This window comes from Lucilia cuprina, chromosome 3, assembly GCF_022045245.1.
Source record: "Lucilia cuprina isolate Lc7/37 chromosome 3, ASM2204524v1, whole genome shotgun sequence".
Taxonomy (NCBI): domain Eukaryota; kingdom Metazoa; phylum Arthropoda; class Insecta; order Diptera; family Calliphoridae; genus Lucilia; species Lucilia cuprina.
This window is the reverse complement of record NC_060951.1, coordinates 57,860,207-57,879,263: the sequence shown is the minus strand read 5'-3', so window position 1 is coordinate 57,879,263 and position 19,057 is coordinate 57,860,207. Positions and strand designations below refer to the sequence as shown.

The window sequence follows — 19,057 nt, the reverse complement described above, 5'->3', positions numbered from 1 at the left end:
TAGTATGGGGGAAAAAAATTCTAAATAAAATTTATGATAAAAATACTATTTTCAGGGCAACAAAGCAAAATCCAAAAATCATATTTAAATAAAACAAAAATGCGTATAAAACAACACAATTGTTTCAAATAATAGCAAATATGGAAATCAAAGTTTTCATAACATTCAGGTTAGGTTATTGTAAAAATGCATATACATATATGCATTTTTACAATAACATAAGATTCATATTTCGTGCAATATTTTTAATATAAATTGCATATTATAAACAGCTACTAAAATAGTAACTGATCTCATGCTTGATTATCTGTTTTATAACTTTTCATTGCACTCTTCTAATATTTTACTCTTAACTGTATGTAATTTTATTACTATACACCAAGGGTATGAATAATATTTTATTAATACCATTATTAGCTTAAAACTTGTGTAAAAAGATGCAAATTTTAAAAATGCATTTTGACCTTGTTAAATATATCATATTTTTATGGTGTTAAACACTTAATTTTGGTCGTAAACTATTTAACCAAAAAAAAAAAAAACAAAAATATGAAAACTATGAAAGGATTGCAATTTTAATATTGCAATTTTAAACAAAAAAATTTTAAATACCTTTAATATGTAAGTTAAGTTTTATATAAACGCATCCAAATATTTTAAGATTCATTTTTGATAAATTAAAAAAGTTTAAATTTTGTTTTCGTGATAAGGGTCCTATTAAGAATTTGCTTTATACACATTATGAACTTTAATTTGATCGAGTTCGTAACTAATTTATTAACCTTTTATGGAGATATGATCAATTCAGATTAGTGAATATCTATGAAAACTACGCAAAATGACGATTTATCAGCACATTGTTATATCCCTTATAGGGTATTTATGATATATTAATATAGTATAAAGTGACTTGATGACCCGAATAATCGATTGTATTACATTAACAAATTATGTTTTCATAGCGTTTTCAATTACACAGTGAGACAAAATAGATGAAAATATAAATGCCTGGAAAGTGATACCATTTTTCTGAAATTTTGAGAAACATCGCCAAAATCTTGAGATGCGGATAAAAACCCGGTTTTTCGTACCATTAGCCAGCAACATAGATGAATCTTAACTGACTTTTAGTTTCGTTTAAGAAAATAATTAAGTAATCCGGAGGAATGATTTTAGTTTCCCAAGTTTGGAGATATTTTTACAAACTATTTTATATACGAACCGTACTTTTTATACCCTACACCACTTTAGTGAGGAGGGTATATTGGGTTTGTGCTGATGTTTGTTACGCACAGTAATATTGGTCCTATACCCAACTTAAAGTATACCAATTGGCTCAGAATCATTTTCTGAGTCGATTTAGCTTTTAAGTTCATAATTACGTTTAATATACTCGTGTCTCGACAAAAAACTGCAAAACCAAGTTCTATACTAGTCTTGATGACCCTGATGAACTATATAATTATAGCGCCTCATTTGACCCTAGCCCCTATAAAAAGCCCTCATCAAAATTTTACATAAAAATCCACAGTTTTATTAAACAATAAATGGCCTATGTATATGTGAGGCAAGGTGCAATTCAACTTAAATGCTTTATTATGAAAACTAAATTACATTTTATTCGTATGCAGGCGTAGGGTATTATATGGTCGGCCTCGCCCGTAAAACTTGAATTTCTTAAATAAAAATCAATTAGCAATTGACAACGTCATTGATGTTTTTCAAAAGTTTCAAAAATTCTCAAAAACTGATTTTCTGAAAGATGCTTTATATGGGGTAGAAGGATTTATCCCAGCAAAAAAAGAACTTCCAAAGAAGCAAAAAAAGTAGAATTTACTTCATGGATGTACTGAAAAAGACCGGAAGAAGTGATGATTTGAACTCAGGCTTGACATTTTATTTAACTCCAAATTCACTACTTCTGAAGCCGCTTTCAAGAAGTAATTTTTATGCTGTTTTTTTGGCAGTTATTCGTAGCTTTATTTTTGCTGGAATGTTTATATAAAAGTAATTTATTGTTATTTTCATCGTGACTTTAATATAATTAAGAAAATTATAGCATTAAAGTCATTATCTAAAGAAGGGATTTGTATGGGCACGTGAAGTCGAATAAGGTTTGATCAATACAAAAATCGTTGTAAATGAGGCTTCTGTAATCCTTAGAGATACTGCTGATTCTTTCAACAATACGGGCTTATTATTCAGAAAATTACTTAAAATCCATAATTTTCTTAATCCAATTGACATACAACAGATCAACATTGGTACTATGATTTCCATTTATATTACATACAAAGGGAAATCTCCTCTAAAAAACCAAAAATGAGGAAAATGAAAATAATTTAAGTGCAAAAACATACATTGTAAACCGATTTTGCAAATTTTCAATACCGTATGACCGCCTAGGACAATAGCAAACAGTTTTGGTAAATATTATTGATGTCCTTTACACGGTTATTACGTGAGCGTGTTTAAGGCAGACATACAAACAGATGAATGAAGTAAATTTGACTCCTAATTTCATAATGATTTTGTTGGTTCTCAGATAAAAAATTCATGGTGTTACATACGGAATGCCAAATTTATATATATATATCATCTATCACCACAGATAGTGATGCAGGAAATAAAACAAATCAATTATTAACAAAATTATAAAGCTGAATTAAAGAAGATATTAATTGCACATAAATCAACGATTATGTGACATAGATCGTTCGTATTTTAATTTTTAATATTAAGCAAGTGAATAAATATTTACCATCATTCAAATGTAAACGAAAACAACAGAAACAAAATTATTTAATATAAATTAAAATTCTTCAAGCGTTAAATATACAAATAACTAAAAACACTTTTAGGTTTTAAATTTTGTTGCGCATTTAACAGAAAATTATTATTAGTAATTTGTGAGCATATGTATTTAAATAAAACAAAATTATTTTTATTATTACAAATTCATAGAATCACCATACATATTCATTGATTACATATCAATTACTATAGTTTTATTCATAGAATTTTAAATTGACAAAAAAAAAAAAATTGCAAAAACTAATAACAACCAAAAAAACATTAGCTTTTTTCCAGGATATGGAGATAAAACAAACAGAAGTGTTTTAAAAAAAAGTTTTCTGTCATTATGTATGTAAGCGATGTTTATATATAATACTAATAAAAAAATAGTCAAATGTGAACGAAACATAAATAAGTGATTTATAAGTAGCTTATAAACATACATACAACCGTATTATGTATATGTATGTATTTTATAAAATGTTAATACTTTACATTTTAAAAAATATTTTTGTCCAATACTTACAATGTGAAATAGTGTAAGTGTTTCTTAAATCAATTTTAATAATTTTTGATATATGATAAATACATGAAAAATAATACTGATATGCTTTTATGCCACTTTAAAAAATAACGACAACAAAAAATAATCGTCCTAAAAAATATTAGTAAAAAGGTAAACTAAATGCAGATAAGTATATAATAATCCTCTTTAAAAGTCAGTTTTTCATCATAAACTCTATGTTTAAATTTAAATCCATATAAAAAAAATATTTTTGTATATGTAAAATTTAAAAGCATAGGTCTCTAATTGACACAAGTATTTATATAACAAGTTGTTAAATGAGCTAATGTTACTAACTGTAACTATTAACAAGTTTTATATACATATATATGTATATATCATTCATAACAAAAACTCCATTTACATATTTTTGTTTTCGTTTTCTGCTGACAAACGACAACCAGAAAATTACTTAAAATTACACGCGTATCAACAAAAGAACAAATAAAAAAATACATTAACTATATTGAATTGCTATTAATTTTAACAGATGAACAAATAAATACTTTATAATAAATTAAAAAACTGTTCTCCAAATAACAAATACATATGTATATTTGTCATTTCGTTTTCAAAAATTTCCAACGAACTACTTTAAGAAAAACATTTCCACTTTTTTATATGAATTTTCATATTTTAACGAAGAACCGATAAGGGAAACAAATGTGAAGAACGGTAACCGTCCATTAAAATAATTAATTTAGCATTGCTCTATGTAAAAACTCTGAGGGACTAAAGCCACCATCAAAATAAAACAAATAATTTTTTAAACTCCCTTAAGAACAGGGCCATAGTTCTAGTTCAGTTCTAGTTCAGTTCTAGTTCAGTTCTAGTTCAGTTCTAGTTTAGTTCTAGTTCAGTTCTAGTTCAGTTCTAGTTCAGTTCTAGTTCAGTTCTAGTTTAGTTCTAGTTCAGTTCTAGTTCAGTTCTAGTTCTAGTTCAGTTCTAGTTCAGTTCTAGTTCACATCTAGATGAGTGTGCTGAGTAATTTTCACTCATGTACTCATGTACAAGTATTTAAAGTTTTGTCCCCTATCTTGTTTTCTTTATAACTAAAAAAAACAACATTTTATTCGGGGAAAAAATTTCTGGAATGTTTTATCTTCATTCATTCTTTAACTTGGGGATTGTGGAAAAATGCTTAATGAGCTCATTAGCCGAAAGTGCAACAGATATAAGATACTAAAATAACTAAGTATGGATATTTTAAAAATAGAAATAAGAAAGTGTTTACAATTTCATATTAATTTCATATTAATGATTTTATGTACATTCGCAAGTTATTTATTAGTTGGTAAGAATAGAGACAAATATTAAATGTGAAATTTAAGGTAAAATTTTTTAAATTCAGGAAAAGATTTTAAGAAATTAGTCCAAATTTGGTCGTGTTAATTATGAACGTATATAAAAATATAATTTTTCATAATAAAATTATATTTTTACTATTTTAAAAACGTACTATGGTTCTTTTTGTATTACAAGTATTAAATTACAACCGTTTTAACCTTGAATTTATGTTTTACCATTTTTTATTGAAAGACAACACACATATATTTAAATAAAGTATATGTGTACGTCAGGAGTAAACTTGTATATATTTCAAATTTTTTGTTTTAAATATCAGAAATATTAAAAAATATGAGAAAATAGCATACAGATATAAAACTTGTAACAGTTAAATAAAAAGTTATAGAATGACACTGGCGTCGTACACACACGACTACAATTTTAATATGGTACTTTTAAATATTCGAATAGTACATACTATACACTCTTCCTACACATACTTAACTATAAAAATAAGAATATTATATTAAATATTTGTGTATCTTTTGACAAACACACTTAAATCTTAACTGTAAAATAAGTGTGTTGCTGTGTGGCGATGAGTTGCTTGTTGCACACCACGCAAAATTTACGTACGATTATATTCATATTCACATAACCATACACGCAATCACACACACTAAAATATTTACATGTGTAAATATCTATACATTCAGATCCTTACTATTTACATATAAAGTTTGTCAAGTATCTTTTTCATATACTTTCAATAACGTTAACTTTTACAAGCAGACATATAATTCTTTCATTCAGACGTTAAATACAACCCTTCCAATGTAGTTGTTGCATGTTGAATATATAAGTAGTGGTTTGGTTGGGTTGGATAGTAGTTTTGTTAAAATTACTATAGCGATGTTGTCTTTAGCTTAACTTTTGTATCCTTGGAATTGAATTTCTCTATCTTGAAAAGATCTTTTAGCATGTGGTGGTATTTGAGTATGTGTTATAGCGAAGTAAGTAGCTAACAGTCATCCACAGGACCCCTCTTCAAGTTGTTCTGTAAAAAGGGTGTCTGTGCTCAAAACGAATGAAAAAAATGTTGACATTTTAAATATTCGTGCAGATATGCGTTATGCAAATTCTATTAATCACCATGTGTACAGATATGGTGACATGACATTTAAACGCATTCAATTGTAAAATAGAAATTGAGCTTATAACAACATTTCTCCTCATATCATAGACTTCTTAACAACTTTTGATTTTATTTGCTTAAATACAAGCAAAAATACTCGCATAAATTCATTTATTTTCTGTTTTAGTTGTAGGTACAGTTCTGTTCTGTTCTAGTTCAGTTCTAGTTCTGTTCTAGTTCTGTTCTAGTTCTGTTCTAGTTCTGTTCTAGTTCTGTTCTAGTTCTGTTCTAGTTCTGTTCTAGTTCTGTTCTAGTTCTGTTCTAGTTCTGTTCTAGTTCTGTTCTAGTTCTGTTCTAGTTCTGTTCTAGTTCTGTTCTAGTTCTGTTCTAGTTCTGTTTTAGTTCTGTTCTAGTTCTGTTCTAGTTCTGTTCTAGTTCTGTTCTAGATCTGTTCCAGTTCTGTTCTACTTCTGTTCTAGTTCTTTTATACATTCAAAAGCAATGCACGTTTTCTTCAATACTTACGGTTCTTATGTATTTTGCAAATGAATTCTATTTATTCAAATAAACCTCCTTGAAATATTGACTTGACGGCAATTTAATTCACATATTTAACAGAAAATATGCTTATACATACACATCTAAATTCATATTTAAATGTTTTTGTGGGAAATTGCATGTTCAAGCAACAAATTACAAGTCACATTAAAATCATGTCAAATTTTAATTGCAATTAAAAACTAATTTTATATTAACAAAAAACACTTACTAATGTATTTTTAATAGAATTATTACTTATCTCACATCACCAGTAACTATTTTAAATGTTTAATAAGTTTACGTATTATTTGTAATGAGTTTTACCAAATTATAAATTGCTTTTCTTTCTCATTAAAAACTTAATATTAAATTCATTCATGTACTAATATTTTGTGGAAATATGTTTAGTGTAAAATTATGGTTAGTTTAATTTACACAACAATGACAATTCGCTTTAGATTAATTGAAGGATGAAAAGTTTTTTGTAAAGAAAATTAATATGTTTTTTTCTTCGGAGATTTTAATTTATTAGAATCTACTGATGATTAGTTATTACATGACTTTAAAATTATAACATTAAAATAACATTTGCTATATACTTTAAGAATTTCAACATTATATTTAAACTTATTATTTATTTTTAGAAATTTAATTTCTTTTTGCATTTATTTCCTCTAAAGTATATTTAATATCGGTATCATTGTTTAATTTGAATATAGTAAGAAAATTTTAACTTAAGACAAGGTTTCATATTTCAATATAACTAAAAAAGACGAATAAGTATAATGAAAATCCTTAAAAGAGTTTTGCTTTGTAAACCAGAAAAGACATACACAATTATAATAGAACATAGACAAACATAATCAAATATGTATGTTTGTGCAGGCATAAAGACATGCAGCGTATTATAAATACAAACAAATAATCCGACATTTATACACTTTGCTTAAACACAAATATAAAAATATGTATATCCTTGAATATGAAATAAACCCACTTAAATAAATACCAACACAAATACAAATATACTGAAATGAATACGTATTTTATTTATGTGTCTATGTATGTATAAGTATGTAAAGTTAGACAAACGGAAATATTCAGTTTAAGAGGAAAAAACAATGTTGTTGCCCTTATTGTTATACAGGCTCTAAATACGATTTAACATAATGTTGTTTCAACATATTGTTCCTTAGGATACAGTTACAGACCTATGTATATACACATATACGTACATATTTTATTAAACGCTTCAAATATGTCGAAAGGTTTAAGATCAGTTCAATTGTTAATGTAATACAAATTCAAAAATGTTCTTTAACAATAAATTATTTTATTGATCTTTATCAAATTCAAATCAAATTGGACTATTTAGTATTTTAAACACATTGTACATATATACGTATTTTTTACTGCATTTCAGTTTGACTAGTCGTAGTCCTGCTAAACATGTATGTGTCTATATAGTTTGTTTGTTCTTGCAACAGTTGTTGTTTATTACACATACATATGTAATAAATACGTATACAAACATTTTCATATACATATATGTATATGTGTATGTTATACATAAATATGCATCATGTGTATGTTTACATAGACATACATTTATTCATACATATGTATGTGTGTAATTTTGAATATTTGTAGAGAAAAACAAAAATATTCATAGACTATAACATCTACATAAATGACATTTAAAAGGATGCCACATGACAGCGAAAATGTTCAAATTGCATATGACAGTTTTTATATGTGAGTATTTGTGAAATTCAAGATGAAATTTTATTTTTTTCTGTCCCTTCAATCTGTTGTTGTATTAAACAAGACAGCATTATAAAAAATAGGATACTATTTCTATACAGGAATATTCATACATATATAAACATGCAGAAACACGAATATTGTGATACAAGAATATTCCCAAATACACAAACAAAAAAGTATAAAATTTCTGCATAAGAATAATAAAAATCAACTTGTTCCTTTAATCTACATATACTGTGTATAAGTTAGTCGTTCCGTTGGTTTTACAAATGAGAACAAATTTGTTCTATATTTTTTAGCTTTCTCCAAATTTTGTTCATATATCCAAAACTTATGAACCGATTTTAAATAGAAAAATTCTTAAAAATATATTTCATAGAATAATCCCAGCTTTGATTTCGGTTTAGAAAAAAAGCTGATAAACAGACTGACATTCATTTTCGTGCAAAAGACTGTTTTGCCGAAATGACTTGAAAAAAAATGATTATTTTATTGATTTATTATTGCCGTTTATGTGGTATATAAGAATCGGCACTGCCGAATCTAAAACTCTTTAAAACAAGAAAAATTATACCAAAGAAATTAGACTTTAATATGAATTTTATGTGCCCAACTAAATACCATAACTTGAGATGCGTTGAGCTAAAACAAAAGGGAATATAATACTTCCCTGGAAAATTAAAAATAAATAAAATATTTTTAAGAAATGGTCGAAATGAATGAACATCAAATTAAATTTTTTTATATCAATTATAAAATATATTTTGTTTTAAGTATAAATACAAGTTTTAAGTATTTCTAAAATATTAGGTTTTATAACGTATTTGTTAGATTCATCAAATATAAAATAATTGAATTTCTGTTTAACCATTATGGTATAATTAAAAAAGAAAGAGTGCTATATTCGGCTGTGCCGAATCTCATGTACTCTTCACCATAGCGTTAAATTTTATTTTTTAGATATTTATCTTCAATTTTTGCAAAAAAAATCGCATTACGTTCATAAATGCTTTCCCATCTCTGTGATAAAGAAATAAATTGAAAATAACAAATACAAATACTAAACACTGTTGTTGATTCTTTCAGCAATTTACTGTTTCTTATACGCGCGGACAATTAAATTGTAGAAATTACAAACAGAATGACAAACTTGTCACGTTGGTGAAGGGTATAAACAGAAATTATAAACTGAGTGCAACATGGAAAAACATAACTGTAAAAAACACTACTACATTATAAAAGACAAAAAAATTTACATTAAAAAAAAATTCAAGTACTTCCCTCAATAAGGCGTATACTTAATATTCTTAAATCATTAACACGTATACGTGCCGAAGTCTTTAATAAATGTAGTACAATTTTAGAATATGAAGTTTTTTAAAATAGCAGTTTTTTTGTTAACAATTTATGTTCTTTGTGACCAAACCTACAACTTTGACTCAGAATGTAAATCGAAATTCGGAACTGTTTGCAAGATATATGTCTAAAATTACTTTATGTGAGAACGACATGAAGACCCATTAAAATAAGAGCAAAAGTAGCCTTTTATCACGTGATGCTGTTTGTTTACTGTATATTACCATGACTTAAAGAATTATACATAATAGACTTCTTAGGATCAGTAGTGGTAATAGTAGAATTGATACAGTTGACAAATTCATTAGAGAATTTTTGTAAAATTACATTTACAAAAACTCCAAAATTTGTCAAGCCATTTTCTTTTTATTAATAAATGTTAAAGAAAAATCCTAATTATTCCCATTAATTTTTTTCTAAAAAATTTCTCATGGGATCATAAATTCAATTAAAAAAATAAAAATACAAAAAAATGTGTCAAGAATATGTTTAAGTATTAGCAAATTGCATAGAATTTTAATTAGGAAATATAATCCCTTATAATATTAAACTAGATATTACTCTTGCTATTACTGCGTAAACCCAAATAGAACATATCAATATCATTGAAATTAAATAAAATCCTTAAAATACAGTCACGTACTCAGATAGTCACCTAATAAACCTGTTGCCATTTTTGGGGCGTGTGTATCGTGTTCAAATGATACCTAATAAATTTAATTATTTATTCGGTTTATTAAGTTAAACATAAAACTCAATATGATTGAAAACGCATCAAAAGTAAAGAACCCTTGTAATTTAATTTTACAGAATTCAATATATATACAATGCTTTTTTGGGGTAATTGATGGTTTGGAGTAAATTTTGTAAAATAAAAATTGTACATACATATGTAAGCAATGATTTTTTATATTCATATTGGAAAATATCGCTGTTGTTGTTTTTTAAATCTTCTTAGCAGCTCTATAAATACAATTTGCACAATTTAAATATTCTGGCTGAGTGTATGACCATCATTGTAAAAACTAAATGTATAAAGTAGTATTTGTTTTTAAAAACTACAAAAAATCACAATTCAACCATTATGTATTTTCATAATTTTGGTTTTGTTCAAGTTTATATATATTTATAAATACTTCTATTTCAATATGTTTAGCTTTTGTTACAACTTTGTTTGTTATATCGAAAATTGCATGCAATTTTTTGTTATTTTTCATATTTATAAGGAATTCTCAAATAAAAGGCAACAGCTTAATTAGACTTTCCAAACATAAATGGAGTGAAACATCAATTAATAAAAACACTTTTGTAAAACATGTAATAAGCAATGTTTGTAAGCATCACACATTTACTACAAGGCCGATGTAACTTAAAAATGCTGTTTCTATGTAAGTATCTAACTAACTAGCTATCTATCTATCTATCTATCTATCTATCTATCTATCTATCTATCTATCTATCTATCTATCTATCTATCTATCTATTTATCTATCTATCTATCTATCTATCTATCTATCTATCTATCTATCTATCTATCTATCTATCTATCTATCTATCTATCTATCTATCTATCTATCTATCTATCTATCTATCTATCTATCTATCTATCTATCTATCTATCAATCTATCTATCTAACTACCAACTAACTAACTAACTAAACTAACTACCAACCTTACTAACTAAGAACATACAAAATACTTCCTGAGAATGCCTTCACATTTAGGGAATATGGAATCAAATAAAAGGGACATATATCCTGCGAAAAGCCTGTGTAAACATAATCATTTCTTCAAGTCTTTTTCAGTACTACTACTTCATTTTCGCTTTTTGGAAGTTCTTTTTTGCTGGGAAGAGTAATACTAGCGGTATATTCTAGTGATTATTACTAAGATCCCAGCCAAAACTGTATAGTGACTGATTCTTACATAACCATTTACTTTTCAATGACTACAACTTGCCGTCTGCAGTATTTTAAAGTACTTTGATAAAGATTTACATGTCATTTACATTGAAAGTTCAGGTTCGTAATCTGTGTGAGGATTTTTTTGTTAAAAAAACAACTTTTTAACTACCTATTTGCAAATAATTATAAAAGTTGTTATTTGTAAAAAACCTAATAAGTACTTGCCGCTAATGCAATCACAGCGTTAAAATAATGATTTTAAATGCTTATGAATATGCTTATGAATTAATAGTGTTAAGCGTTTTTTAGCACTTGAACTGATTTCTTTAATTTTTGCTGGAATTATATACATTTGTCATCTTTTTACCGGGATTAATGTTTCAATAAGACAAATGTAACACTTTGTGATATAATAACTTATCTTAAAACTAATACTATTCTGAACGAACAAAATTACTATTAAAGGATACACCCCCATTCAAATCATACTAATACAATTATAAAAAAGATTAAAGAAATTTCTCAATTAGCTTCCCGCTAGATTTTATAGGGACATTATAGTAACAAATAATTTACTACTTAGAGTACATTACAAAGAGTAAATAAATGTCAAATAATTCAAAAATAAATTTTAGTAATTAAACACTTTCCAGAAATTATACAAACTTCTCTTAGTAGAAGACTTACTGCTATTCCTAATACTGTAACTTCTATATAAAATGTTTCATTTTAAAGTTATACTTGTATACAAATGTATTTTGATTAAGTTTTACTACATTACAGTTATTACTGCTGTAGTTTCTTCTCGTTTTCGAGTATTTAAAGTTTTTCCTTTAAACAAAATTAATAGAAAGTGTAAGTAAATAGCAATAAGTTTTAGTTGAATACAACTTTTCTATTCATACTTTTTTAGTCTGTTAAATAAAAAACATTAAACAACACTAACAAAAAGTATATATTTTTTTATCCAACATACATCTATCTATCCATCTATCTATCTAAGCAAACACATGCATCAGTGTCAAGTTTTTCTCCTTTGTTGCAATTGCTGCTGCCTTATTGCTACTGTTGCTGCTGCAGTTGGTGGCAACAATAACTCTAGGGTGCCAGTGTCAGAGTTACGGGATTACTGCTGTAGTAAAATATATATTTTTTATATTGACATTTCTTTTCTTTATAAATTGTATTTTTATTTTTTGTGCAGATATTGAATCATGAGTATCTTTCTCTTTCGAAAAAAAAAACAAAATTTTAGAGGAAAAAAAACAACAAAAAAGTTTATACCAATGTAATATTAAAAGATTAATGATGATGACATTTTGTTACTACAGGTAAAAAATTAAAAAAATAGATTTTTGGTTTGAAAAAGCTGATTGAAAGAGTTATCATATTGAATAGAATCAAATTGTGTAGGATGTAATTTTGCTGCAATTTGCAAAATATATTGTTTGATGTTTTTTTTTTAACAGTCCTGCAGAAATATGTATATAATGACAAAATGTTGAATAAAAATAGTTTAGGTATTTACATTGATGAGGTTGAGAAAATACTTTAACTTCTATTTTGTACTTTTATTAATTCTATAAATTTTGATTAAAATCAAAACACTGTACATGGTATTTCTTTGAATATCCTTTTAAGATCCTACGATGTTAACTATTTTTCTAATAGTGAACCGCATAGGGAATCAGTTTCAAAAAATATCTATTTGTTCCTTGTGGTCCTTAGGCAAAACATAAAAAATCCAATTCTGAGGATTTTAAATTAAGTTTACTTAATACACACATACCAACAGCAATTGTGGGGACGATTTCTAGGACTTAACCTATAGAAACTCGTCGCAAATTTTATCACGATCAGAGCAGCCATTTAGAAACTCCAGATTAATTTCCAAAGAAATTTGGGGGTTTGGCTCCGGTAACAGGAGTTCTAATGATATATTTATACACCTACGCTACTATAGGACCTGTTGTGAGCTAGTTTTTATGAAAAATATTTGTAAAAACCAAAACCTAATATGTATTGTAGAATTTTCCAATCAGTGTTCGAGAAGGATGATATATCCGTATTAATATCACTGTCCTTTCTGATGAACGTAAATCCACACGTACAATTTTATGTAGCTGTGTCTGTAATACTGAGTGTATACTTAGAATACTACTATTATACTAATCTAAGAATTGCTCATTTTAAGGAGGCTTTTCTGCTAGGGTCAGTCCATACGATATATGTTTGGATCTACCATCCGTTCCTTTTTTTTCAAAAAGAGTAATGGGCTTCTCTGGATTATTTTTAATTCTGCCCTAGTTGCATAGCGTACTCCCTACCCTTTAAAACTATTAAATTCGCTCTTTCGCTGATGATGTAATAACTATCTCTGGTAGTGTATTCGGTTAGAGTTTCCTTACAATCTAATACGGTCTTAGATTTAACTGTATCATCTTATATTTCCCTAATTGTCTTCAGAATGTAGGTTAATATGTACGTATGTATGTGTAGCCATTTTTATTCTTATCCAATTTAAGCATTCCGTTAGTGTTTCGATCTCTGCCTGTGCTGTGATTAGGTAAATGTTAGTATATTTCTGATCCTTGGTTTTCAATATAGAACACAAGGTCCACTTTTCCCCTAATTTAAAACCATGTGTATAACAATGTTTTCCTACGGATATTCGACTCTTAACCCAAGCATTCTATGTGGGATCAGTGCTTCAAAGATTGCGACATTCTCTATCTGACTTTTCAATATGTATACACAGATGACTTATCATTTTACGCCTAGTATGGAATATCTAGCAAGTTCTGATGTTACAAAAATCTACTTTCTTCAGTCAACTGTTCACTGGGTTACTCCCATATCTACATATCTATTTAAGTATTTAAGACACAAAGTTATTAGAGCATGTAAAATTTGTTCATTTCTTTACAATTCGTATCTATGTAGCTATACTAATTTTTTTATTGAAAATTGCAATCAATATGTATATATAAAAAGAGATGTTGTTAGGAAAATCAACATAAATATATAAAGAAAAATATTTTTGTTCAAATAGAAAATTAAAAATCTCTTTCAAAATTAATTATTACAAAAAATTTCCTATTTTCAAATATTCAAACTGAATTGAACTTAAATCAAAGATAAAAAGTGCAATAGAATGTATACAATAGTGCTTTTGTTGTTGAATAATGTTTATGAGTTGTTAAAGTAAAAGTGCTGTTCAATTTGTTGCAGAATTGTTTGCTGCACGAGTACAGATACTACTACATAACATAGTTGTTATTTGTGTCTTCATAACGTATTATATAAAATATGTAGTACATATGTATATGTAATTATAGCTAGTATGCTGTGCATAACATACACAAATACATACACATACATATATATATATATGTAAAAGAAAATAATAATAATTATAATTAAAAGTATATTTAAGTAAGGACTATATAGAATGTATCTAGATACATACAGCATGTAAGTCGTATTTATGTTTATATGTATATGTTTGTTTATAGAACGAACAGTGTGTAATGGAAAAAATAACTTACCCGTATTATTTTCTGGTCATGCATTATTTTACGCACACAATTCACCAGGAATGTTATGACCATGCCACCCAATATTAAACCAAATACTGTAATAATAATAGTCATATGTTCTGATTGCCCATTCTCACCAACCTTTAAAATAATTATACAAGAAATAGAAAATAATAGTAATAATGATAATAGTTACATAAAAAACAAGTATAATGAAAATGGTAAAAATTCTTTATAATTAGTAGCTAATAGTTCTACCTATTTATGGACTAAGCTCAGTTTTACTTTTATAAAAAGAATATCCAAATTGTATTTTTTAGTAAATAGATTGTTATATGTACATATTATGTATAAACATAGTTTATTTTGCACACTATTCCTAGTCCTTATATTCGCTTGGTCTTATCCAAATAAAGTAAGGTAAAAATTCTATGTTTATATTATCAATTGAGAAATTGTTTAGAAAACTGTTATAGCACGTAGTTAAAATACAATTGAAATAAATTGTTGAAAGTTAAAATTGAGCTACAAAATAAATGTGTATAATAAGAGAAATACAGCTAGACAGACAGCTAAGTAAATACACAATTGGCACTATCTTTAAAGCCTTTAAATGTAAACAGAAAAATCAAAATAAACTTATGTTCTTCCTTTTGAAAGGTTTACATAGAAGGACTTATGCTCTTTTCAAAATGGCTACTTAAAACTACTTCATACACATATTAATAGAAATAACTTACATCACAGTCTTCTTCATCCCATAGAAATTTACAATTACTACGACCATTACACTTAAGATTTCCAGCAATGCATGTGGCATCTTCACAATCGTATTCGTCCTCGGTGCAACCTATAAAAAAAATGGAAATAAAAAATATAACGTACATATCAACTAATAGGCCTGTGTGTGTTTGCAATGTTTAAAATAAAGTTCAGAACATTGACCCAGCACACAACATACTATCTAACTCACTAACTTACAACACTAAATACTAATATACTAACTTACTAAATTACTAACTTACTAACTTACTAACTTACTAACTTACTAACTTACTAACTTACTAACTTACTAACTTACTAACTTACTAACTTACTAACTTACTAACTTACTAACTTACTAACTTACTAACTTACTAACTTACTAACTTACTAACTTACTAACTTACTAACTTACTAACTTACTAACTTACTAACTTACTAACTTACTAACTTACTAACTTACTAATTTACTAACTTACTAACTTACTAACTTACTAACTTACTAACTTACTAACTTACTAACTTACTAACTTACTAACTCACTAACTCACTAACTTACTAACTTACTAAATAATAATCTTACTAATTTACTTACTAACTCATATTCGCACTGGTAGTCACAATATCATAGTTTTCATTATTAATTGCCTCAATTATTTATATTTGTAATAAATGCATAATACACTACACAATGAGTAAACAGAAGTAGAAAAACTGAATTGCAATGAATACATTTTTTAACTATTTCTATGTTATCTTCTGATTTTACCCTTTACATTTCCCATAATACTAATGTACTAATAAGAATGGTATACAATACAAATGACTGTCATCCGACTTGTCATCATTGTTATCAACAACAACATGTTTAACTACAACCTTAGAGGCTAAAAACTTTTATGTTTTCGTTTGCTTTTATTTTGTCTTCTGTAAACAATAATAAAAATAACAAAACCGGCAAAAGGCAAAAAATACAAAATAAATTTTAAATTCACATTGAATTTTAGTTTTAAAAATACACACACATACACATTAGTATTATCTACACAGATACCTGTATTCATAGTATACATTTGCATTTAAACATTTGTTTTCATTTATTTTATATAGATTTCGATTTTGTTCTATTTTTTATTTTGTTGGCTTTTGCCTGTTTTTGTTGTTGTTATACTTACTCGAACTTCCTCGTTCTCTAAAGGCGGTGTATAAAATGGAAAATGTTGAATTGATGGCACTTTGTTCGGCATAAAACCGCACATGCAATATATTTGAATCTGATGTGATGCCTTCACCAGCAGAGCCACAAAAGTTTTTAACTCTATGCAGGAGCGGAAAAAAGAAAAAAATGCAAGAAATAGAAAATATTAACTTTTTGTGTTAGAAAAATAAATAAAAAAATGTAAAATTTTGCAGGAGGAAAAACGTAAATATACATTAACAAGTAGGAAAGTATAGTCGGGCATGGCCGACCATATAATACCCTACACTATGAGTATATTTTTAAAATTTTTATTTTTTTAAAGAAACTTTTATGTTGAATATTACCATAATTCCAAAATATTTAAACAATTGACACCAACTCATTTCCAACGCTTAGTCCCACAGTCACTCCTCTGTGGGGTATCTGTTGATTTTCGGCAAAAAAACTAAAACTTCTAAATGAGGCTTTATATAGGTCAAATATGGGCCGATCCTCGGTAAATTTGGGAAAGGATATATTTTTAAATAACAGTTAGTTTTGTTGAGTTTCATTGCGATACAAATGGTTAAAAGTCAATTTTAGACGTTTAAGACATTTTTTGAAGGGGGGTTTGTATGGGGGCTAGGGTCAAATAAGGTCCGATCCTTACGTAAATATGCTGTGCCATTTATACTTATATAGAACTTATATGTGCCAACTTTTAGAGAGATAATAGAGTATTTGACGTAATTAAGGCATAAAAAGTTCAAATCGGGAGGTACGGTTGTATGGAGACTAGGTGAAATAATGGACCGATTTCAACCATTTTCAATAGGCTTCGTCCCTGTACCAAAAAAACATGCTTGGTCCAAATTTCATCAAATTATCTTAATCGATTCAAAAAATGATTGTGAATCGATCGGTATACTTTAAGATGGGTATTGGACCAATATTTTTGTATGTTATAATACCCTCCAAACTATAGTGGTGTAGGGTATAAAAAGAAATAACATTAAAAAAATATATCTAGTCGATATATCCCGACATTATGATATCCTACATGTTCGGTTTTGGACAGAACGTCACAAAAAACCTTTTTTTATAGTGAATTTTATCACGGTTTGTGGTTTTTACTTTAACAATATTTCAAAACTTTTTAAATATATCATCTAAGCTTTCCGCCTCTATAGTGTAGACTGTCGATAGTTTTAACGTGAGCACTTGCCGTGTCGGCCTTATCTCACGGTGGTCTTTTTCATCCACTGGGTAGACTTGAGAACGGTCTACCATCGCCCCTTTGTCTTCAATGAAGACGCAGGTGGCAATTTTTGCACATTGGCTATGACCGGTACCATGCGCAAGTACTTTGCTGGAGTACTCGAGCTATCTAATCTCTTGCCAAAGTAGTCACGTTGTAAGACAACCACACTACTATGGCTCTGTTGATTCGGCAACAGCAGCTAGAGACGTAACCGGTGGACCGAAGCACGATCCTTCAATAAGCCGTAGACATCGTTCTTACTCACAGTGACACGCTGTGGCAATTCGAATATGAACAGAGTAAACTCTGAACATATCTGGACAAGGAAGGAAACTTAATCGGTATCTCTTGTATATGATATCTTTCATCCATCATCATTCAACCCAGCACACATCTCATTTATTCGACACATTCATAGAGAAAAACATACGACACATTCATTTAGGTATACAGGTGGGGTAAGGCCCGTATAACCTCTACATTCATTCTTTATCATATACAATTGATACTAACTCATTTCCAACGCTTAGTCCCACAGTCACTCCTCTGTGAGGTATCTGTTGATTTTCGGCAACAGCACCGAACCTTATACCGAAATATTGACTATTATCATGCATCAGTCTTTTAACCGCCACATATACTCTTCCCGCGAATTTGGGTTCAACCAACAGCCACTACGTGGATCCCGAAGGAACCTCAGCCAGGACATAGTCCTGCGGGCAACTGGCCACCCGTAGTACCAGATTATGCGGTGCTCTGGTCAGACCTCTGGCAATCTATGCAAGGACTAAGCCAAGCAGTAGACTGAGACACCAATTTTTCAATCCCGGTCAGATTGCAGGTATTGGGCCCTCTTTATACCCCGGGATTGCAATAACACCAAGGCGGAGGTCTTCGCCAAGGTAACATGCCCCCGGGGGGAAGAACTAGGAGACATAATGGACCGATTTTAACCATTTTCAATA

At 28.0% G+C, this 19,057-nt stretch overlaps 1 protein-coding gene across 2 annotated transcripts in view; it reads right to left on the bottom strand.

Annotated features, from left to right (window-relative positions):
- Positions 1-19,057, bottom strand: part of LOC111675712 — a 76,647-nt gene that overhangs the window by 16,619 nt on the left and 40,971 nt on the right. For both annotated transcript variants that reach the window (XM_023436523.2, XM_046947516.1), the window contains exons 8-10: positions 16,827-16,969; positions 15,630-15,739; positions 14,899-15,030 (exon numbers count right to left, since the gene is read on the bottom strand). In XM_023436523.2, the coding sequence (XP_023292291.2) occupies positions 14,899-15,030; positions 15,630-15,739; positions 16,827-16,969 (385 nt within the window). The remainder of the gene's footprint in view (positions 1-14,898; positions 15,031-15,629; positions 15,740-16,826; positions 16,970-19,057) is intronic.